At 43.2% G+C, this 21659-nt stretch overlaps 2 protein-coding genes across 3 annotated transcripts in view; both read right to left on the bottom strand.

Moving 5' to 3' along the window:
- The window catches only part of LOC120064309 (alpha-1,3-mannosyl-glycoprotein 4-beta-N-acetylglucosaminyltransferase A-like), a 47568-nt gene extending 32355 nt beyond the window's left edge, over nucleotides 1-15213 (bottom strand). Inside the window, exons 1-2 of one of the 2 annotated variants that reach the window (XM_039014792.1) lie at nucleotides 15087-15213; nucleotides 13989-14576 (exon numbers count right to left, since the gene is read on the bottom strand). In XM_039014792.1, the coding sequence (XP_038870720.1) occupies nucleotides 13989-14082 (94 nt within the window). In that variant the 5' untranslated portion in view covers nucleotides 14083-14576; nucleotides 15087-15213. The remainder of the gene's footprint in view (nucleotides 1-13988; nucleotides 14577-15086) is intronic. The other variant, XM_039014794.1, reaches the window with a different exon arrangement.
- Nucleotides 15214-15683: 470 nt separating this feature from the next.
- Nucleotides 15684-18771, bottom strand: LOC120063797 (protein CREG2-like). Its single transcript, XM_039014102.1, has 4 exons — nucleotides 18224-18771; nucleotides 17036-17205; nucleotides 16773-16886; nucleotides 15684-16620 (listed from the first exon to the last, which is right to left on the bottom strand). The coding sequence occupies exons 1-4, from the start codon at nucleotides 18656-18658 to the stop codon at nucleotides 16479-16481; spliced, it is 861 nt and encodes a 286-aa protein (XP_038870030.1). The 5' UTR covers nucleotides 18659-18771; the 3' UTR covers nucleotides 15684-16478.
- Nucleotides 18772-21659: the final 2888 nt, after the last annotated feature.

Genomic DNA, 21659 nt, shown 5'->3' with positions numbered 1-21659 from the left:
ATTTTACTATAAATATGATCGTACGTAACCATTTTATTCACAACGCGAGTGAAATTGTCACACTGTGGAGCCCTGACCACCTGCCAACGTGGCTGGTGAAATAGACATCCTACCAATCCTGCCAAAATCTATCCGCATTTGGCAGGTGTTCATTTTAGGTCTGCTAACCTTACGCATACCAGGGACAGCCAGGCTATGGTTCATCCACCTTGGAGGACCGTCCGCTTCCATTAAAACTAGCATTTGAAAAGAACTTGAAACTAAATTATGTCAGTGAACCCGCCTGAGGTACAGGTCAGCAACATTGGGGTGGTAGGTAGCCTAGTGGTTAGAGCGTTGGACTAGTAACCGAGAGGTTGCAAGATCGAATACCCTGAACAAGGCAGTTAACCCACTGTTCCTAGGCTGTCATTATTATTTTCAATGGGTTCTTAACTGATTTGCCTAGTTAAATAAAGGTAAAATAAAAATAAATAATATCCCAGGGAGTGGTGCTGGGTAGGATGAGTAACACTACTGTAGTACCAAAGCAACAGCCCTCACTGGTCTGAATGTGAGATACACAAGAGACACTGATCCAAAGCACAGCTTTGCTATGGATTCTGACTGTTGGGCCAGCGGGAGCAGCCAGCGAGTGTTTATGAATGCAAAGCTTTGTGCCACAACGCTGCTCTTCAACATCCCGCTGGCTGACATTTGGGGAGACATTTATCTGCCTGCCCGTCTGTGTTCCTCCTTCTGAAACACAGACAAACAGTAAACCCACGCATGCCATGCACGCACAAGGTTGGGTGCTTGAGTGGAAGAATGTGTGCAGTAGTGCAGTTTTATAAATCATTCCATTAACTACGACAACCAAATACTTTTTTTTTTTTAAATGCAGTGCATGATTGAGGCCTATTCCTGTGTGTCTCTCTCACTCTTCATTTGTGAGGATTTCTGATTTCAGTATATTTGTGTGGAATCCCTTCAATATTTCAGAACAGCACCGTGTAACATTACAGAGTAAAGACTGAACAACAGTGAAGTTTCTACTGAAGGGAGGGTCTGAACCCCAGAGCTTGTGTCAATAGTCTCTTCAAACCTCTTCCTCAAAGATGGCGTTTTAGATGGAAATCAACGTTTTCCCGTTCTCTGATCTTAACCCACTGAATCAATGTCTGGTAGATACCTAGGACTGACCACTTCTAGGACTAAAAAAAACATTCCAGAACAAGGAAATACACTAGCATACCACAGACAATAATACAGTCTCATTCTACTTCTATGTATCATACCAACAAATCATCTAAACAATTCGTAATACCTCACTGACACTAACTCACGATAAGTCAGAAAGAACGTGTTAAATTAATTTCCTGCTGTTAGAAAATGTCTATATTTAGTGACACGTCATAACATAAGCTACAGCACATCATGTGTGGGTTGTGTCTTCTCATAATGTGAGCACAGCACTTAGGCCTACAGCAGGTTGACATTAGGATCGTTCCACTTTTTGGCACCCCTTTTGATTTAAAAACTAAACTTTCTAGACCTATTTGCCTATGGTAGAAGTGGTAAGAAAGTAACTTATTATACAACTTTAATACCATTACATTTTTCGGACAATTATACCACGCCGCCAACTTCCCTGCCTTCTCTTAATATTTGAACGGTAATGCCGGCAACAAAGCCTTGTACTTTTATTTCCGCAAACCAACCTAGCCATGATTGCGGTAATGTATTTAGAAGTCCTGCCAACCCCTCATTATAAACATTACCTTTCACCTTAACGTCTTTGGCACGCATTAATTCATTTACATTCTATTGTTGTCTGACATCAAACTTGTCCTCAATAATCACAAAGCTTCACAGAAATGAGCTACATTTATTCTCTCTATTTAAAATGTATGTAGTTCTGTCCTTGAGCTGTTCTTGTCCATTGCCACAAAAATGCTTTGGAATTTAGCCTGGGGGAATGCAGTGTAGCACACCGCTATTTAATATTTTTTTCTTGATATACATTTGATTAGTCTTGATGTTTCTTAGGACCTGTATAAACAAATAACGGATTTGTCTAGTCAGCTCATATAATTACCAGAACATATCTTACGTTTTGAGAAGCATACTTTTTATTCACAGTAAAAGGAAAAAACGTAATTTACAAGTAGGCTATGGCAAGCTGCTAACTTCATGTTGTGAATGTGAAGAAATTAAAGCAGTGGAAGGTCTGAATTTAAAATGGTAGGTAGCATAAACGTAACATATGGATTAGCATACGCATCAAGTCCCAATGCAAAGTTACCTCACTTTTCAATCGTTTTTGTTCCTGATCAGAACGCCGAAGTCATGTGGGAAAATGGGGTGGTGTAATAAAATGGAGTACCCGGCAAGCCAGCCTATTCCCGAAAATGTTAAATGCAACAGAAATAACTTCAAATTAAACCAAAATCATGAAAAATCCAATAGCTACAGTGCCTTCGGAAAGTATTCAGACCACTTGACTTTCTCCACTTTGCTAGGTTACATCCTTATTCTAAAATGTATTAAAACCACACACACACACAATACTCCATAACTACAAAGCATAAACTGTTTTTTATAAAATGTATTACAAATAAATAAAAAACTGAAATATCACATTTACGTAAGTATTCAAGACCCTTTACTAAGTACTTTGTTGAAACACCTTTAGCAGTGATTTCAGCCTGAGTCTTCTTGGGTATGACACCTATTTTTGGGGAGTTTGTCCCGTTCTTCTCTGCAGATCCTCTCAAGCTCTGTCAGGTTGGATGGGGGGCGTTGCTGCACAGCTATTTTCAGGTCTCTCCAAAGATGTTCCATTGTGTTCAAGTCCGGGGTCTGGCTGGTTCACTCAAGGACATTCAGAAACGTGTCCCGAAGCCACTCCTGTGTCGTCTTGGTTGTCTGCTTAGGGTTGTTGTCCTGTTGGAAGGTGAACCTTCGCCCCAGTCCGAGTTCCTGAGCAGGTTTGTGTCAAGGATCTCTGTACTTTGCTCCGTTCATCTTTCCTCGAATTTGACTAGTCTCCCAATCCCTGAAAAACATTCCCACAGCATGATGCTGCCACCCCCATGCTTCACCGTAGGGATGGTGCCAGGTTTCCACCAGACGTGACACTTGGCATTCAGGCCAAATAATTCAATCTTGGTTTAATCGGACCAGAGAATGTTTCTCATGGTCAGAGTCCTTTAGGTGCCTTTCACCAAACTCCAAGTGGGCTGTCATGTGCCTTTTATTGAGGAGTGGCTTCCGTTTGGCCAATCTGCAGAGAGGATTGTTCTGGAAGTTCCTCCCATCTCCACAGAGGAACCCTGGAGCTCTGTCAGAGTGACCACCTGGTTCTTGGTCACCTCCTTGACCAAGTCCCTTCTCCCCCAATTTCTCAGTTTGGCCGGGCAGCCAGCTCTAGGAAGAGTCTTGGTGGTTCCAAACTTAATCCATTTAAATTTTATGGAGGCCACTGTGTTCTTCAATGCTGCAGATCTTTTTTGGTACCCTTCCCCAGATCTGTGCCTTGACACAATCCTGTCTCGGAGCTCCACGGACAACTCCGTAGCTTGGCTTGGTTTTTGCTCTGACATGCACTGTCAACTGTGGGACCTTATATAGACAGATGTGTGCCTTTCCAAATCATGTCCAATCAATACATTTACCACAGGTGGATTCAAATAAAGTTGTAGAAACATCAAGGATGATCAATGTAAACAGGATGCACCTGAGCTCAATTTCGAGTCTCATAGCAAAGGGTCTGAATACCTACATTTTATTTCAAAAAAATATTTGCACACACACACACACACACACACTAGCTAAAAAAATAAAGTTTTCGCTTTGTCATTATAGGTGGAAAAAGTTACAAAACTCCAAGCCTACTTCAGAGAACATGCCGAAAAGTTGACAAAACAAAAAAGGAGCAAACGAGGGACCACGGTTACACAATTAGAGCAAGAAGGTATAATTTTATTTTGAGCCCACGGCAAGAAGGCCCCAGAGCATCCCGGGGTTCACACTAGATAACATAGGCACAAAGTCTGAGGAGCATGAGGTGTGACTAAATGTTAGACAGCTTGAGCTAGCATACAAACTCGGTAGCATAAAGTAGAAATAGTGGATTGTGGGTAGTTCCGAAGATAACTGGAAATGAATGAATAAAAGTGTTTAAAAAATAAAACATAACCATGTTTGTAGTTACAGTAACAATATGGTTACCGAAGTCTTTCTTTGCCCACACTGTTGTTACTTGGAATAAAAACATGCTTCCTACCCTTTAAAATTGAGGAATTTAGAACATGTAGCTGTCAGGTTACCATGACAACGGTTGCAACAACAGGCTCCCCTCTCCCCACTGGGATTCTCTGCCTCTGATCCCATTACAGGGGCTTAGTCACGGGCTTGCTCACACTCTCCCATGTAGCAGGCTTTTTTTACACTATACACAACTTTTGTGGGTTGAGTCACTGACGTTATCTTCCTGTCTGTCCGGTTTTGCACCCCCTCGGGCTTGTACAGTGGTGGATATATTCATGGGCTATACTTGGCCTTGTCTCTGGGTAGTAAGTTAGTGGTCGGTTGATATCCCTTTGGTAGTGTGGGGGCTGTGCTTTGGAAAAGTGGGTAGGGCAATATCCTGACTGGTTGGCCCTGTCCGGGAGAAACTTTGGACAGGACCACAGTGTCACCCGAACCCCCCTGTCTCAGTCTCCAGTATCTATACTGCAATAGCCCATGTGCCGTGGGGCTAGGATCAGCCTGTTGGTGTAATTCTCCTGTCTTATCTGGTGTCCTGTGTGATCTTAGGTAGGCAACCTCTAATTTTCCCATTTCTCTCTCCCAGGCGATCTGAGCATTAGGACCATGCCCCAGGACTATCTGGCCTGATAACTCGTGTCTGTCCCAGTCCACCTGGTCATGCTGCTAATCCAGTTTCTGCTGTTCTGCCTGCGGCTATAGAACCCTGACCTGTTCACCGGACGTGCTACCTTGTTCCGGACCTGCTGTTTGCATACACCCACCCCACCCTACCGCGTAAACGCAAACTTTTTTTATTTTCAAATATATTGTAGCTTAGACCCTATTTTACATAATCTGATGTGTTTGTGTTATGCCCTTGGTTGAGACAAAGCATACTCTTGAATACAGGCTGGGTGTCTCATTTCGGATGATAATTGTAAACTTTCAAATGGTATCAAAGATGGTTGAGTCCACACAATGTTGAATTGAATGTGAATATCTGTTTTAAATTATAGAGAATTGACAGTATATGAAACCTATTGAAATCATAGAAATATACAATTATAGATATTCCTACTTAAATAAACATTTGACAGTGGGTAAACCAGCAGCCATCATGGTGGTAATAATTGGAAGTCCATTTCAATTCAATTCAATTCAATATTTCAGTGACATACAAGCTGGGCTTCGGCGGTATACCGGGGTATTTGGAAATAGCCATGGAATGGTTTTGCCAATACCGTCATAACTATTATTATATTGTGCAGCTCCTTTCTAAGTAAATACCTGCAGTCAACTTGTGCAATATGTTAAGATAAAGCAGACTGTGTTCTTCAATTCACCGGTCACATTATGAAGCTTACCGTAGTTCCCCAGAACAGATGAGCCAGTCACGTATTTGTAAAGAGCACAACTGGAGAAAGCGGGAACATGTGAGTCCAACTGTATATTGACAGGGGTCACGTTATACATGTTCAAAAATGAAATTTGGTAGCTCTTACCTATATACACTACCATTTCAAAGTTTGGGGACACTTAGAAATGTCCTTGTTTTTGAAAAGCTATTTTTTTGTCCATTAAAATATCAAATTGATCAGAAATACAGAGTAGACATTGTCAATGTTGTAAATGACTATTGTAGCTGGAAATGGCTGATTTTTAATGGAATATCTACATAGGCATCCAGAGGACCATTATCAGCAACCATCACTCCTGTGTTCCAATGGCACGTTGTGTTAGCCTTTTAAAATGATAAACTAGGATTAGCTAATTGATCATTAGAAAACCCTTTTGCTATTATGTTAGCACAGCTGAAAAATGTTCTGATTAAAGAAGCAATAAAACTGGCCTTCTTTAGACTAGTTGAGTATCTGGAGCATCAGCATTTGTGGGTTTGATTACTGGCTCAAAATGGACAGAAACAAAGAATTTTCTTCTGAAACTCGGCAGTCTATTCTTGTTCGGGGAAAAAGCACAAAAGTTTTCACCTGTACTAGCATAATTGCAAAAGGGTTTTCTAATGATCAATTAGTCTGTTAAAATTATAAACTTGGATTAGCTAGCACAACGTGCCATTGGAACACAGGAGTGATGGTTGCTGATAATGGGCCTCTGCACACCTAAGAAGATATTCTTTTTTTTTAATCTGCCGTTTCCAGCTACAATAGTCATTTACAACATTGTCCACACTGCATTTCTGATCAATTTGATGTTATTTAAAAAATGGACAAAAAAAGTGCTTTCAAGGACAAGGACATTTAAGTGACCCCAAACGTTTGAACGGTAGTGTATACACGCACAACTTTATGAGTTGTACTGCCTTTCTTTGCTAAAAATAAAAACAGTTTGCAATCGTTAGCATATTTAGATAGCAGCCTCCATGGAAATGTGCTATTACGTGTGCTTATTTTGTTAGCATTCTGGTAATAGAAGCCCAAAGGGTGTTTTTTTTGCATGTTTTGGCACCACCTTACGTACTAAGCCAGTAATACTGTAAATCGGTTTTGAGAGAGGGACGGTATGACCATATGAAAATCTGGATACCGCCCAACCCTGGTACCAGCTAAATTGCAGTGGTCTGATTCTATTTCTAGGATTGAAAAGGCACCCACCCTGTATTCAAGAGTATGCAGTGTCTCAACTGATGGCGGGCACAACAAACACCTTAGATTCTCCATACTCAACTGGTGGACCATGGACCAGATCTGTACCTAGAACGGGATTAATACAGAGTGCAGGTCCCAGAAAAAAACATATTTATATCCACACACACACTAGAATAATAGTGAAGATATCTAAACACATAAGGAATCATGTAGTAACCCCCCAAAAATGTGTAAACTCCTTTAAGACTGTTGGAAAAGCATTCCAGGTGACGCTGGTTGAGAGAATGCCAAGAGTGTGCAAAGCTGTCAAGACAAAGGGTAGCTATTTTGATTTGTTTAACACTTTTTTGGTTACTAAATGATTCTGTGTGTTATTTCATAGTTTCTGAGTAGGTGTCCAAACTTTTGACTGGTACCGTGTGTGTAATATATATTTTTTGAACACGTTTCAGGCTTCGACCCCTTGTATCATAAACACACAAGACATGGAAGAAGGCATAGAATTGCAGGAAATTAGCTTTAATACAGCAACAAATAAATCTCTGCCCCATGCAAAATGTATAGAATTGCGGGAAATTGGCTTTAAAAATGCTACATTTTCTTTCCTCTGGAAAGTGCCTCTGGAAGCAACGTCAGCACAAGAACTGTTCGTCGGGAGCTTCATGAAAAGTGTTTCCATGGCTGAGCAGCAGCACACAAGCCTAAGATCACCATGCGCAATGCCAAGCGTCGGCTGGAGTGGTGTGAAGCTTGCCGCCATCGTACTCTGGAGCAGTGGAAACACTCTCTGGAGCGATGAATCACGCTTCATTATCTGGCAGGCCAACGGACAAATCTGGGTTTGCCAGATGCAAGGAAGAAGCTATCTGCCCCAACGCTTAGTGCCAACTGTAAAGTCTGGTGGACAAGTAATAATTGTCTGGGGATTTTTTTTCTTTCATGGTTTGGCCCCTTATTTCCAGTGAAGGGAAATCTTAACGCTACAGCATACAAATGACATTATAGGTGATTCTGTGCTTCCAACTTTGTGGCAACAGTTTGGGGAAGGCCCTTCCCTGTTTCAGTATGACAATGCCTCCATGCGCAAAGCGAGGTCCATACAGAAATAGAAATGGTTTGTCGAGATCGGTGTGGAAGAACTTTACAGGCCTGCACAGAGCCCTGACCTCAACCCCATCGAACGCCTTTGGGATGAATTGGAACCTTGACTGCGAGCCAGGCCTAATCACCCAACATCAGTGCCCGACCTCACTAATGCTCTTGTGGCTTTAAGGAAGCAAGTCCCCACAGCAATGTTTCAACATCTAGTGAAAAGCCATCCCAGAAGAGTGGAGGCTGTTATGGCAGAAGGGGGGGGGGGCACTCCAAAATAATGCCCATGATTTTGGAATGAGATGGTTGACGAGCAGGTGTCCACATACTTTTGGTCATGTAGTGTGAAAATGTAGTTTCTTCAATAAATTATTAAATAGTTTAAAAAGCTTTGAAAGCTTTAAAATTGTTGTTTAAATCTAAAAAGGGGTACAGTCAAAACGTGATTGAAATCAAATGGAACAACCCATTTACAAAACAAACAGTATTTGGTTTCACAATGAGCCACACCTCTCATACACGCAATTTGGAAAAGCCTGCCCTCTCCATACAAGCTTAACTTAAACAGTTAGGGTGGTACCAATAGAAGCATGAAAAGAGGAGTGATGCTTTATGATGTACAATCCTTCCTTATACTAAGGATTCTTATGTACTAGCCTACATCCTTGCTTTGGTACACAACACACCCAATTTGTCCTTCATTTTGATCCAAGCAATGAAACTCTGCTGGCCTGACCTAGCTAAGGCAGTAAAGGCACTTGATTCCCTCGAGAGCTGTGTAGCTATGATACCATTGAGCTTTTAAAAAACCTAAATCACTGTGAGGGCTTGGAATTTATCTAAAAGGTCACAATTAATTTACACTCTGCTGATAACAAGCCGCCGCCACCCATATAACCGTTTTCAGTTCCCACACTGGACTGAGTTAACCTTGGACCAGACACATATATTACAGTATTGAATGTGTGTGTGTGTGTGTGTGTGTCTGTGTGTTTCTGAAACTGAGTTGTGAAGAGTAACCACCGAAGCATTTAGTTGGAAGGAACACACCTATGAATCACGTTGCTTTCGTTATTTGCAAAAAGAAAGTGAAGCAAAAAGAAAGTGAAGCAAAAGAGAAACGAGGGGGGAAACAGAAGACGTAGCTGGCATCTTAACATACTAGGCCTACATTTTCACAAGCACGCACACCACACACACTTTTAATGAGCAGCAAGCAGTCATGGCGGAGCATGTAAAATTGCTTCTAATCAATAAATAGACAAGTCAAACCAGGAAATAATTGACTGCTGAATGATGATCTGTCAAAATACATGAGCATTGATCTTGTCCTCAGCACGCTAGCCTGCATGCAAAAGTCAATGGGTGTGGATTTTCATAGCTTTGCTGTATCTGGCTTGAATAACCTGCTATTTTCACACAGCCAGCCAGATGCGATCATTTTTATGGACAGCTATGTCCCCCTGTGATAGTATAGGGATGGTTGCCATCTATAGCCCTTGCACAAAGAGGAACCTGTTACATAGCCATCTGTGTCAATATCCAGTTTGGAATAGGGCTGGGTGGTATACCGTATTTTACAATATACCGGTATTGATGCACGGACCGGTTTCGGGTTTTACTTTACCTTCTTTAATGGTATTTTAATGTTAGATTTGTTCAATGCGATATGCCGTGTGTAACGTCCATTTTTATTGTTCACTCCGATACGTTAGTCATCCCTCTCTCTCCATGCCGCTTTCCACACAGACGTAGCCCCGTTCCATCACTCAAGGACGCTGTTGTTGCTTGACCACGAGACACTTGCATTCAGTCTACATGGTCAATGCAGCACAAACAACAATGTTGATGATAACGATGCTGGTTTCACTTCTTAATATAAATCCACTAGCTTTCTATAATTACACTAGTTTGTTTCTTACATCTGCAAAAAATGGCTAGTTTGTCTTCTCTTAGCAAGTTGGGCCTAAATCTTGTTAGACGCCAAAGCTAATCACTAGTTAGCTGGCTAGCTAAAAAGCTAATAAAATGTACTTGGTCAAAGCAAACGTAACTAGCTATAAAGCCTGATAAAACCAGTGATGTTGTAGACCGAAATCAGCATGTTGTTTATGCAACAGTACCTTCTAAATCAAAGAGGAATATGGGAAGCATGAATATGTTAGCTACATGAAGTAGCTAAGAGAATACATTCAACGTAGCCAAAGATTATAGGGTCCCCTAGGGAACACTTGGGTTTCTACCCTGTCACAATAACTCCTCCCTGACATTTTTCATTCATTGTAATGTAAAACACTATTCAAAACACCCACTATTAGAGGTCGACAGTTTAATTAGGGTTTTTCAAGTTTTCATAACAATCGGTAATCTGCATTTGTGGACACCGATTATGGCCGATTACATTGCACTCCACGAGGAGACTGCGTGGCAGGCTGACCACCTGTTACGCGAGTGCAGCAAGGAGCCAAGGTAAGGTGCTAGCTAGCATTAAACTTATCTTATAAAAATCAATCAATCTTAACATAATCACTAGTTAACTACACATGGTTGATGATATTACTAGTTTATCTAGCTTGTCCTGCGTTGCAAATAATCGATGCGGTGCCTGTTAATTTATCATCGAATCACAGCCTACTTCCCCAAACGGGTGATTTAACAAGCGCGTTCACGAAAAAAAACACTGTCGGTGCACCAATGTGTAACTAAACATAAACATCAACGCCTTTCTTAAAATCAATACACAAGTATATATTTTCAAATATTGTCTGCTAACATGAATTTCTTTTAACTGGGGAAATTGTGTCACTTCTCTTGCGTTCTGTGCAACAGAGTCAGGGTATATGCAGCAGTTTGGGCCGCCTGGCTCGTTGCGAACTGCGTAAAGACCATTTCTTCCTAACAAAGACAACCAACTTCGCCAAACGGGGGATGATTTAAACAAAGCGCATTTGCGAAAAAAGCACAATCGTTGCGCGAATGTACCTAACCATAAATATCAATGCCTTTCTTAAAATCATTACACAGAAGTATATATTTTTAAACCTGCATATTTAGTTAAGAAATTCATGTTAGCAGGCAATATTAAACTACGGAAATTGTGTCACTTCTCTTGCGTTCATTGCACGCAGAGTCAGGGTATATGCAACAGTTTGGGCCGCTTGGCTCATTGCGAAATTATTTGCCCGAATTATTACATAATTATTAATAAATAATAATTGCAATAAAATGCAAATTAATTCCTTAAAAATCATACAATGTGATTTTCTGGATTTTTGTTTTAGATTCCATCTCTCACAGTTGAAGTGTACCTATGATAAAAAAATTACAGACCTCTACATGCTTTGTAAGTAGGAAAACCTGCAAAAAATCGGCAGTGTATCAAATACTTGTTCTCCCCACTGTATATATATATATTTTAAAGTAAAAAAAAATATATATATATATCGCGCGCACAGCCATGCAATCTCCATAGACAAACACTGGCAGTAGAATGGCCTTACTGAAGAGCTCAATGACTTGGCACAGTCATAGGATGCCACCTTTCCAATAAGTATGTTTGTCAAATTTCTACCCTGCCAACTGTAAGAACTGTTATTGTGAAGTGGCAACAATGGCTTAGCGGTAGGCCACACAAGCTTTCCTGATCGCCCAACCTCACTAATGTCCTTGTAGCTGAATGGATGCAAGTCCCTGCATCAATGTTCCAACATCTCTTTTCTCTGTGTGTGTGTGTGATATATACACTGCTCAAAAAAATAAAGGGAACACTTAAACAACACAACGTAACTCCAAGTCAATCACACTTCTGTGAAATCAAACTGTCCACTTAGGAAGCAACACTGATTGACAATACATTTCACATGCTGTTGTGCAAATGGAATAGACAAAAGGTGGAAATTATAGGCAATTAGCAAGACACCCCCAATAAAGGAATGGTTCTGCAGGTGGTGACCACAGACCACTTCTCAGTTCCTATGCTTCCTGGCTGATGTTTTGGTCACTTTTGAATGCTGGCGGTGCTTTCACTCTAGTGGTAGCATGAGACGGAGTCTACAACCCACACAAGTGGCTCAGCTAGTGCAGTTCATCCAGGATGGCACATCAATGCGAGCTGTGGCAAAAAGGTTTGCTGTGTCTGTCAGCGTAGTGTCCAGAGCATGGAGGCGCTACCAGGAGACAGGCCAGTACATCAGGAGATGTGGAGGAGGCCGTAGGAGGGCAACAACCCAGCAGCAGGACCGCTACCTCCGCCTTTGTGCAAGGAGGTGCACTGCCAGAGCCCTGCAAAATGACCTCCAGCAGATATATATATATATATCATCGCTCTTGCTGCTGGTGATTCTCTGATCCACCTCTATGCAGACAACACCATTCTGTATACATCTGGCCCTTCTTTGGACACTGTTAACAAACCTCCAAACAAGCTTCAATGCCATACAACACTCCTTCCGTGACCTTCAACTGCCTTTAAACGCTAGTAAAACTAAATGCATGCTCTTCAACCGATTGCTGCCCGCACGACTAGCATTGCTACCCTGGACGGTTCTGACTGAGAATATGTGGCTAACTACAAATACCTAGGTGTCTGGTTAGACTGTAAACTCTCCTTCCAGACTCACAATAAGCATCTCCAATCCAAAATTAAATCTAGAATCGGCTTCCTATTTCGCAACAAAGCCTCCTTCAATCATGCTGTCAAACATACCCTCGTAAAACTGACTATCCTACCGATCCTTGACTTCGGTGATGTCATTTACAAAATAGCCTACAACACTCTACTCAGCAAATTGGATGTAGTCTATCACAGTGCCATCCATTTTGTCACCAAAGCCCCATATACTACATACCAATGCGACCTGTATGCTCTCGTTAGCTGGCCCTCACTACATATTCGTCGCCAAACCAACTGGATCCAGGTCATCTATAAGTCTTTGCTAGGTAAAGCCCCGCCTTATCTCAGCTCACTGGTCACCATTGCAACACCCACCCGTAGAACGCACTCCAGCAGATATATTTCACTGGTCATCCCCAAAGCCAACACCTCCTTTGGCCGCCTTTCCTTCCAGTTCTCTGCTGCCAATGACTGGAACAAATGTTAAAAATCACTGAAGATGGAGTCTTATATCTCCCTCTCTAACTTTAAGCATCAGCTGTCCGAGCAGCTTACCGATCACTGTACACAGACAATCTGTAAATAGCACACCCAACTACCTCATCCCCATGTTATCTTATGCTCTTTTGCACCCCAGTATCTCTACTTGCACATCCTTCACTCCAATGCTAAATTGTAATTATTTCACCTCTATGGCCTATTTATTGCCTTACCTTCCTAATCTTCTACATTTACACACACTGTACATAGATTTTTTCTATTGTGTTATTGACTGTACGTTTGTTTATCCCATGTGTAACTGTGTTGTTTTTGTCGCACTGCTTTGCTTTCTCTTGGCCAGGTCGCAGTTGTAAATGAGAACTTGTTCTCAACTGGCCTACCTGGTTAATTAAAGGTGAAATAAATAAAAAATGAGTGAAAAACATTCCCAGAAGAGAGTGGATGCTGTTATAACAGCAAAAGGGGGGACAAACTCCATATTAAATGCTCATGATTTTGGAATGAGATGTTCCACAAGCATGTGTCCACATACAGTACATGACCAAAAGTATGTGGACACCATAGGGTCACTCACTACTTGTAAATGTATAACTAATTATTCAAAAATATAAAATACCCTCAAACCATCTAAACATTTTTAAAAAATTACGTGATATATGCTGGCCATATCGCCCAGCCCTAGTTTTGAAGATGCTAAAGTATTAGACAGCCAACAAGACCCTCATATGAAGTGCCTGTCTGTTCGTCCGTCTATCTATCCGTCACTGCAGTAAGTTCAGTTATAAAATGTGTTGCTAGCTAGCCAGCCTGCTTTCCATCTACCAGTCATAAACAGCTGTCAAAAACGTTAGCTAGCTAGGTTAGCCAGCTGTCAGTAATTGATTTACAGTAATCCAGTGGTAACTAGCCACTAGCTGTTAACACAACAGCGTTCGCTTGCTTACCTTTGCCATTCTGCCAGGCTGTGTACCAAGACAGGCTGAGAAACGACGTGAAGAAAATGATAGCAGTGGCAACCGTTCCATTTCTGAGCCTCATCTCATTTCAGCGATTCTCTCAACGAAGCGCGGGGACCCCGGGGCCGGCGTGCCTCACTCACTGCCTTCGGGGTTTTCAATCCAGGCAGAGGTGCGTACATACAGTAACTCGCCTCGGGTAGGAACGGGGAAAGGAAGGGAGGAGGATTGAGAAGCTGGGCTAGCTTTAAAGGTGGATGATGTCTTTTCTAATCGTTCCCGGTCTGTCGCAATGAGTCCACACTCACAGTGCAGTCTCGGTGAGTGAGTGACTTGTCGATCTCTCTTTCCCTCTCGCTTGAGGGTGGTCAGTCACGAGGCAACCCTTCCTACACCGAGGCTTCTGCGCGTTCTACAATCTGAATCTCCCCGTGATGTGAGCATGGTCGGGCGGTATGCTTATTCACCTCCACTCAGTGGCAGTCACTGCACAAAATGATGGAGAAACGGAAGATTAAAGATCCTGAACCTTAGTGTTGACGATACGCCTCCTTGAATTTCTGCACTCTGGTGATTCTGGGGATGGCAAGAGTAAGCAGAATCAACTGGTTTGACACGAAGAGAACATCTGCATTAATCTAGATGGCTTTCTTTTTCACTTATCAAAGTTAACAAGCAGCAAACACTGAAGAAAAAAACTAACGTTATCTCGTTACTGTAACTGGCACATTTAGATGCTAGAGGGTAAGAGTTAAGGCCAGTCTTTTCTAGGAACCAGACCAATATGTGGTGACTGTGCTTCTCCACAGACCTTAACTAGTATCGTATTTACATTTGAGTCAATAAAAAGACGCTCTTATCCAAGATAAGGTTAAATAGATTCATTAAGACACTGACTTAGTTACACCTACACTAGCAGCTGGCAGGCTAATACATAAGTTACCTGTCTGATAAGACCCCCACGCAGGCTTCTGGCTGGTTATACTATTGACGCTTCTTGAACATGCAATGATTAGCTAACGTTAGCTACGTGATACATAGCTAAGTGGCAGTTTAACAATTAAAAACGACGTTTGCTACACTTACCCTCTAGTACACTGTTGCAGTCTGAAATATGTGTATTCTCGAAATTGACCAAATTCGTGTTTTGTCACGAATAATCATTGATTGGGGGGAAAACTCCTTTATCTGCAAAACATTCTGTCAGGCAACGCCAACGGTCTGCCAATGCACGAGGCGCCGCCCACTCAAGACGCCATTTGTTGCCGGGTATCAACACACCGCGAACTTGCGCAGTACAGTATTATGGGATGCGCGAGTAAAACACACGCCTCGCTTCAGCATCAAAATTAGAAAATATACCGTTTGTCAAAAAAACGCTACAGTTTTTATAACTAAATATATGAAGCACTACTTCAGGACTTTTGGGTCCAGCATTTATTTTGCGGACTATAATTTTGTTTATTTTTAAAGATCGCCAACGTGCGTTCATACGATCATTCTACAGCTGCTAGATACATATGCATCTGAGCATTGCATAATTATGCAGAGCATACCTAAATTAAGTGACCTAATGATTAAAAAAATAGTGTTCTATCAGCTTTACTAGTAGAAAACACATAAGCACCAAGACACACAATGCTTCAAAAATACAGCAAGTGAAAGATTGGGAAGACATTTAAATTATTTGACCAAATCATTTGTATTATGTTCCCAACATTGCATGTACACAGTTTTACAATCTATAACAATGTATCATTAATTAAACTTCTGCTTTAGATCATGCACAATGTCATTGACACTTACATTTTAAAAGATGATTTCTTCAGACTCAGCACAAAATAGAAATGTGACTTGACAGTATGCGGCACTCAACAAAACTCAATATCAAAGTCAAGATCTATTGTCCACCAGAGGAGTCTACTTTAGGTGGATTGTTGATTTGTCATTGTCTAGCTGTTGAACAGAAGATTGTGAAAAAGATTGGTGGTAGCATTGGAAAAACATTTTCAAAGCAAATAAATCATTCTGTACATTCAACAACATCTTTACATAAATAGGAACAATCTCCAGTGTCTGCTTATTGGCGTCTATATCTACTTGTCTTTATATTCACATTTTGTAGAAGCTTTCCCCATGAACTGTGGAAGCACTTTAATCAGTTAGTGCAAACTGGTTGATATTGGGGACATCTTACATTTAGTTGTTACCTCTACATGCACCATGGTTAGACCACTCACACTCAGCCTTGAGAAGATCTAGAACTGAACACCCCCACCCCCCATTTCTCTTCAAAATATTCCAGAACTGGAGCTTTTAGATCCTCCCATTCTGTTATGTGTTTGAGTGGTGATGAATATGGTCAGAGGACAGCTGTTGTGGCACCCAGAGATGCTAACACCCTGTATTATATTGGTACACGTGTGTCATATTTGGCACTGTGCAGTAAATTAATATAAACCGTGGATGAAGTTCCTCTCAGTAGGGTGTGGCTTTGAAGTAGTCTTCCAGGGGGATGAGTGACACCCCTCCAACCCAATCCTGGAGCCAGACCTGTTTGAGCTCCAGCTTCATAAAGAACCAGTTGTGTCCCACTGGCCATTTCCTCATCACAGGGTGTCTGGAGGGAGAGGAGAAAATACAGCATTATACACACTAAACAAGCAGGCAGGCTATGTGTAGTCCCTGACTTCATTACTGGTGAGAGACAATTGGACAGCCAAACACACACAGAACATGTTCAGGGAGGACGAGTGATTAACATGCACACACCTAGAGAACATGGCCTCCTGGGCAAACTCCACCTCCTCTGGGCCCACTTCCACCATCTTGCCTGTCAGGGTCAGTCTGGCACAGCGTGGGTCCTCAGGATCATACACCTGCTGCCTGTGGGAACAGAGCACAATGTGCGAACAGACCACAATGTGTAACCATCCCACACAGCAAGACTTGAAATGTGCCACTTCAACCTAACACTGGGTGGGGACCCAAGATTACCCACCCAAGAAAAGGAGGTGGGTGACACTCAGTCCTACCTGCAGAAGTCTCCCTCTGCCTCTGAAAAGGTGAGAGAGGCGAATGGGAAGCTTCTCAGGTCTGCTACAGAGTTGTCCATCAGAGTGACGTAGAAGTAGACAACACCTGTACTGTTGTCCATTGGGCCATCACTGACCGAGAAGATATTCCCGAAAGGAAGGCCCTTAATCTGAGGATACAAAATAAAGTTGTTATACACAGGTACAGACACACACACACACACATACATACATATGTAACGGATATGAAATTGCTAGCTAGTGAGCGGGTACGCGCTACTAGCGTTTCAATCAGTTACGTCACTTGCTCTGAAACCTAGTAGTGTTGCACCTTGCTCTGCAAGGGCAGCGGCTTTTGTGGAGCGATGGGTAACGACGCTTCGTGGGCGACCGTTGTTGATGTGTGCAGAGGGTCCCTGGTTCGCGCCCGGGTCGGGGCGAGGGGACTGGTCTAAAGTTATATTGATACTGTTGACCCGGATCACTGGTTGCTGCGGAAAAGGAGGAGGTTGAAAGGGGGGTGAGTGTAACGGATGTGAAATGGCTAGCTAGTTAGCGGGTACGCGCTAGTAGCATTTCAATCAGTTACGTCACTTGCTCTGAAACCTAGAAGTAGTGTTGGACCTTGCTCTGCAAGGGCCGCGGCCTTTGTGGAGCGATGGTAACGACGCTTCGTGGGTGACTGTTGTTAATGTGTGCAGAGGGTCCCTGGTTCGCGGGCGAAGGGACGGTTTAAAGTTATACTGTTACATTGATGCTGTTGACCCGGATCACTGGTTGCTGCGGAAAAAGGAGGAGGTTGAAAGGGGGGTGAGTGTAACGGATGTGAAATGGCTAGCTAGTGAGCGGGTACGCGCTACTAGCGTTTCAATCAGTTACGTCACTTGCTCTGAAACCTAGAAGTAGTGTTGCTCTGCAAGTGCCGCGGCTTTTGTGGAGCGATGGGTAACGACGCTTCGTGGGCGACCGTTGTTGATGTGTGCAGAAGGTCCCTGGTTCGCGCCCGTGTCGGGGCGAGGGGACGGTTTAAAGTTATACTGTTACACATACATACATACATACAGGCTTCAGACTACCTGGCTGTGGTCTGAAAACAAAGCTTAGTACATTGAGTGCTAATGTGCTTCATGGAGCAATTGCAATGCTGAGGAGAGGGCACTTTAAGTAGGCCTACAAGCTTTACTGTACCTTGTCTTGAGTGGAAATGGTGGCGAGATGTCCCCAGTCGCTGTAGTGGGCCATGTATCTGGCTGTTCTCGCCGTCTCCTGATGTGGGGGAGGTGAGGGGGCACTGGCGGGCGCTTTCACCTCCTCCATCCGATAGGAGAACACCCTGGAGGCAGATGACACGGGCGCTGCATCCTCCTTTTTCGATTTGACGGTTTCTTTGGGCTTCTCCGCACCATTTCGTAACACGGAGGGCGGGTATGCCTGTTTCCACAGCCCGCTGTTGTCCACTAGCAAAGCGGGGGCGACCTCCTCCTCGGAAACGGCGTCCAGCTCTCCCTCCACCACGACATCGTTGGAGGCAACAGCCCAAGATACTGAGTTTCTGAGAGTGTAGCTCTCACAAAGGCGCAGTAGCGCGGCAAATAATGCCAGGGAAAGGTGATGTGGCTTCATCAAACTGCTGGATATTTACTTTCCTTCTCCAGTTCGTCCTTCTGTCTATGTTTGTGTTTACTGACTCACGTGTGTCTGTGGTGTTTTCATAACACAAGGAGAGGAATGGGCGGAGCCACAAGTTACACAATTGGTAGACGAGAATTGCCACAGCGCCACCCTCTGGTACGCCAAGGAATAATAGGGTGAACGTTTCCCTCCTTTCTATATTGAGAAATTCTCTCAGGCCAGAACTATTACTATCCTACTCCCCCTCTATGGTATTTTGCAACAGACATTGAACAAGAGTCATACATGCTGCTTTAAATTTGGTTTGGCAAACTTCATATTTCTGTGCATTAATATTTCAGTGGTGCTTTCTAAAGATGTACATTTGCTTTGAACATACCCGAAATAGTTTTGAAATTAAATACTTTAACTGCTCTGTTTGTGTGGTCAGCAAAAATAAAATGACAGAAAACATTTGTAATTTTATTATTCATCATAAATAATTAAAGATAAATAGTTAGAACAACACTGGGGCATTTAGTCACATACATAAGCATTTATTGATTTCATAAATATCTTATACATTATTTATTTCTGAGATATAATTAAAATATTATTCAAACAATATATCAATAATATTTTTCCCATCTCTAACATAAGCCCAGAGTTAGGGACAAAAATATATTTGGATCAAAACCAAGAGAGACAGAAAACGTAAGAATTCAGAGATGGTGAACCATTCTACATCATGGTCATCCCATACGCAAACATACAATACAAAAAAAATGTCACAAACAAAGCAAGCCTGTACATTCAAGGGAAGCAGATTTTACAGCTTACCTATAGCTTTTGCTTCCAAGGCCAATTCAATTCCACTTCAATGAACTCAACATCTCACTTTGTCCTTCACTCGCTCTACATTCCCATCACTACTGTTGTTGCTGTTTCTCTCCCTCTGTCTTGCTCCGTCTCTACCACTCTCACAACTTGCAATTGAGACATTTTAGCAGACACTCTTGTCTATAGCAACTAACAATAAGTGCATTAAAATAAGGAACTCCCCCTCTCTCTCTATGTATCTCTCCCTATCTCTATATACCCACCACCTGACGCTCCCTCTCTCTCTCCTTATCCCTCTCCCCTTCTCTTTTTCTGTTTCTTTCGTTCTCATTCTATCAGTCCATGGTCTTGTCATTCCAGGCCATTGACTTCCTCTTGGCCAGTTCCATCCAAGATGGCTGCCCCCCGCTGTCAGAGATGGTCTGCAGGGGGGATGATGACGAAGGTAATGATGAAGGAGATGACGACGTTGCCATGTTCTTTTTCAGCCATTTGTGCTCTCTGTCTGCAAGCCTGCCTGCCACTTTGGTTGGGCTTGATTCTGAGAGAGGAAGACAGAGAGACGGTAATGACCATAGAAATTAATAAGATCTTAACTATGCACAACCGTAGCAACATTTATAAAATGTTATAACTATAACATATAATTCAGTAGTTTTTTCAACCTATCCAATTTAATTAACATCTCTGTACCTGGCCTCCCATCAAGTTTAGCAACTTTAGTGTTTCTGTGAGTGGGTGGCGTTTTGGAAGGAGCAGCAGATTCAGCTGTGGGTTGAGACTCAGGTGGGGTCCTCGTTCTCCTGAGCTCCTCCTGCATGGGGGAGGAGAGTGAGAGTGAAATTAAACTCTGGTTTATTGACACCTTTGTTCTCAGATGATGTGTGAGAGAAGTGGTTACCTTGCTCCAAGCAAGAGGGGTCCACTCCGCCCGTTTCTCCAGAAAGGCTGTCCTCCCTCCCACAGTCCCTGGCCTGTCCACCCACTTCTCTGTGGGCATAGCCGCCTCCTCACTCTTCCCCTGGAGAACAGGGGTCCTCTCACCTCTCCCTAGTGCTGGGACTGTGGCTTGGACTGGGGCTGGGGTTGTTGTTGGGGCTAAGGCTGGTTTGGGCTGAGGGGTCGGGTTGTGACCTCGTGTGCTCCATGGGGGCTGGCTGGGTGTGGAGCTTGGGCTTGAAGAGAGGGAAGACGAGGCCAGGGGCTGAGTGGAAGTGGCACACATTGGGGCAGATCGTAGTGTGCCTTGGGCTTGGGTCTGTGGAGTGGAGCGCAGGGTGTGCTGGGTTGCTCGTAGGTTGGACGGTGAGGTCACCTGAGACACAGAACTTAGGGTAGATTGCGCTAGCGGTTGAGGGGCGGTGGATAGTTGTGCTGCCCGAGTGTTGGTTTGGTTTGACACATGTGTTGATGGTTTTGTGTTCTGTGTTGATGGTTGGGTCACTGTCTGTGGTTGTGTTGTGTTGTGTGTCTGTGGTGTTTTGTCAGTCTGCGGTTGTTTTGTGGTCTGTGTGGGTGTTTGTGCTGCTGTCTGTTGTGGTTGTGATGAATTATGTGACTGCAGTAGTTTAGCAGTCAGGGGTTGCATTGGGGTCTGTGATTGTGGTTGTGCTGTGGTCTGAGCCTGTGGTGTCATTGTCGTCTGTGTCTGTGGTTGTGTTGCATTCTGTCTCTGAGTTTGTGTCATGATCTGAGCCAGTGACGACGTCTGTGGTTGTGTTGTGGTCTGACATTGCGGTTGAGTTGGGGACTGCATGCCGGTGAAGTCTCTGGGTAGACTGCTGGTGAAGAGCTGCTGGAGGCCCCTGGTCTTCCCCCATGCCATGCTAATCCAGGATACGGTAGCCTTGGGGGGCGCCTGGGGGCCAGTCGTGGGGTCCTGAGTGGCTGAGGAGGTAGTGTGGGCTTCCATGGCTGGGACAGGGGTGGTTTGGACCACCTTAGGGATAGCTGGGGTGGTTTGGGCCTCTTTAGTGAGAGATGAGGGGGCAGGCTGGGCTGAGGTTACTGTAGACATGGGATTAGACACATTCACATGATGACACATAGTACTGTCATGGTGTTACAACAAGCACAACGTTCCCTCAGAGGAATAAGTCTTTATCATTCTGGTGTAACCTGTCATTTTTATTCTAGTGTAGCATATCTCCTTCATTGGTTAACGCCCTTGATA

Source organism: Salvelinus namaycush, chromosome 19 (assembly GCF_016432855.1).
Source record: "Salvelinus namaycush isolate Seneca chromosome 19, SaNama_1.0, whole genome shotgun sequence".
Classification (NCBI taxonomy): Eukaryota; Metazoa; Chordata; class Actinopteri; order Salmoniformes; family Salmonidae; genus Salvelinus; species Salvelinus namaycush.
Note: the sequence above shows the minus strand (reverse complement) of the source record. Positions and strands in the feature narration are given on the sequence as shown.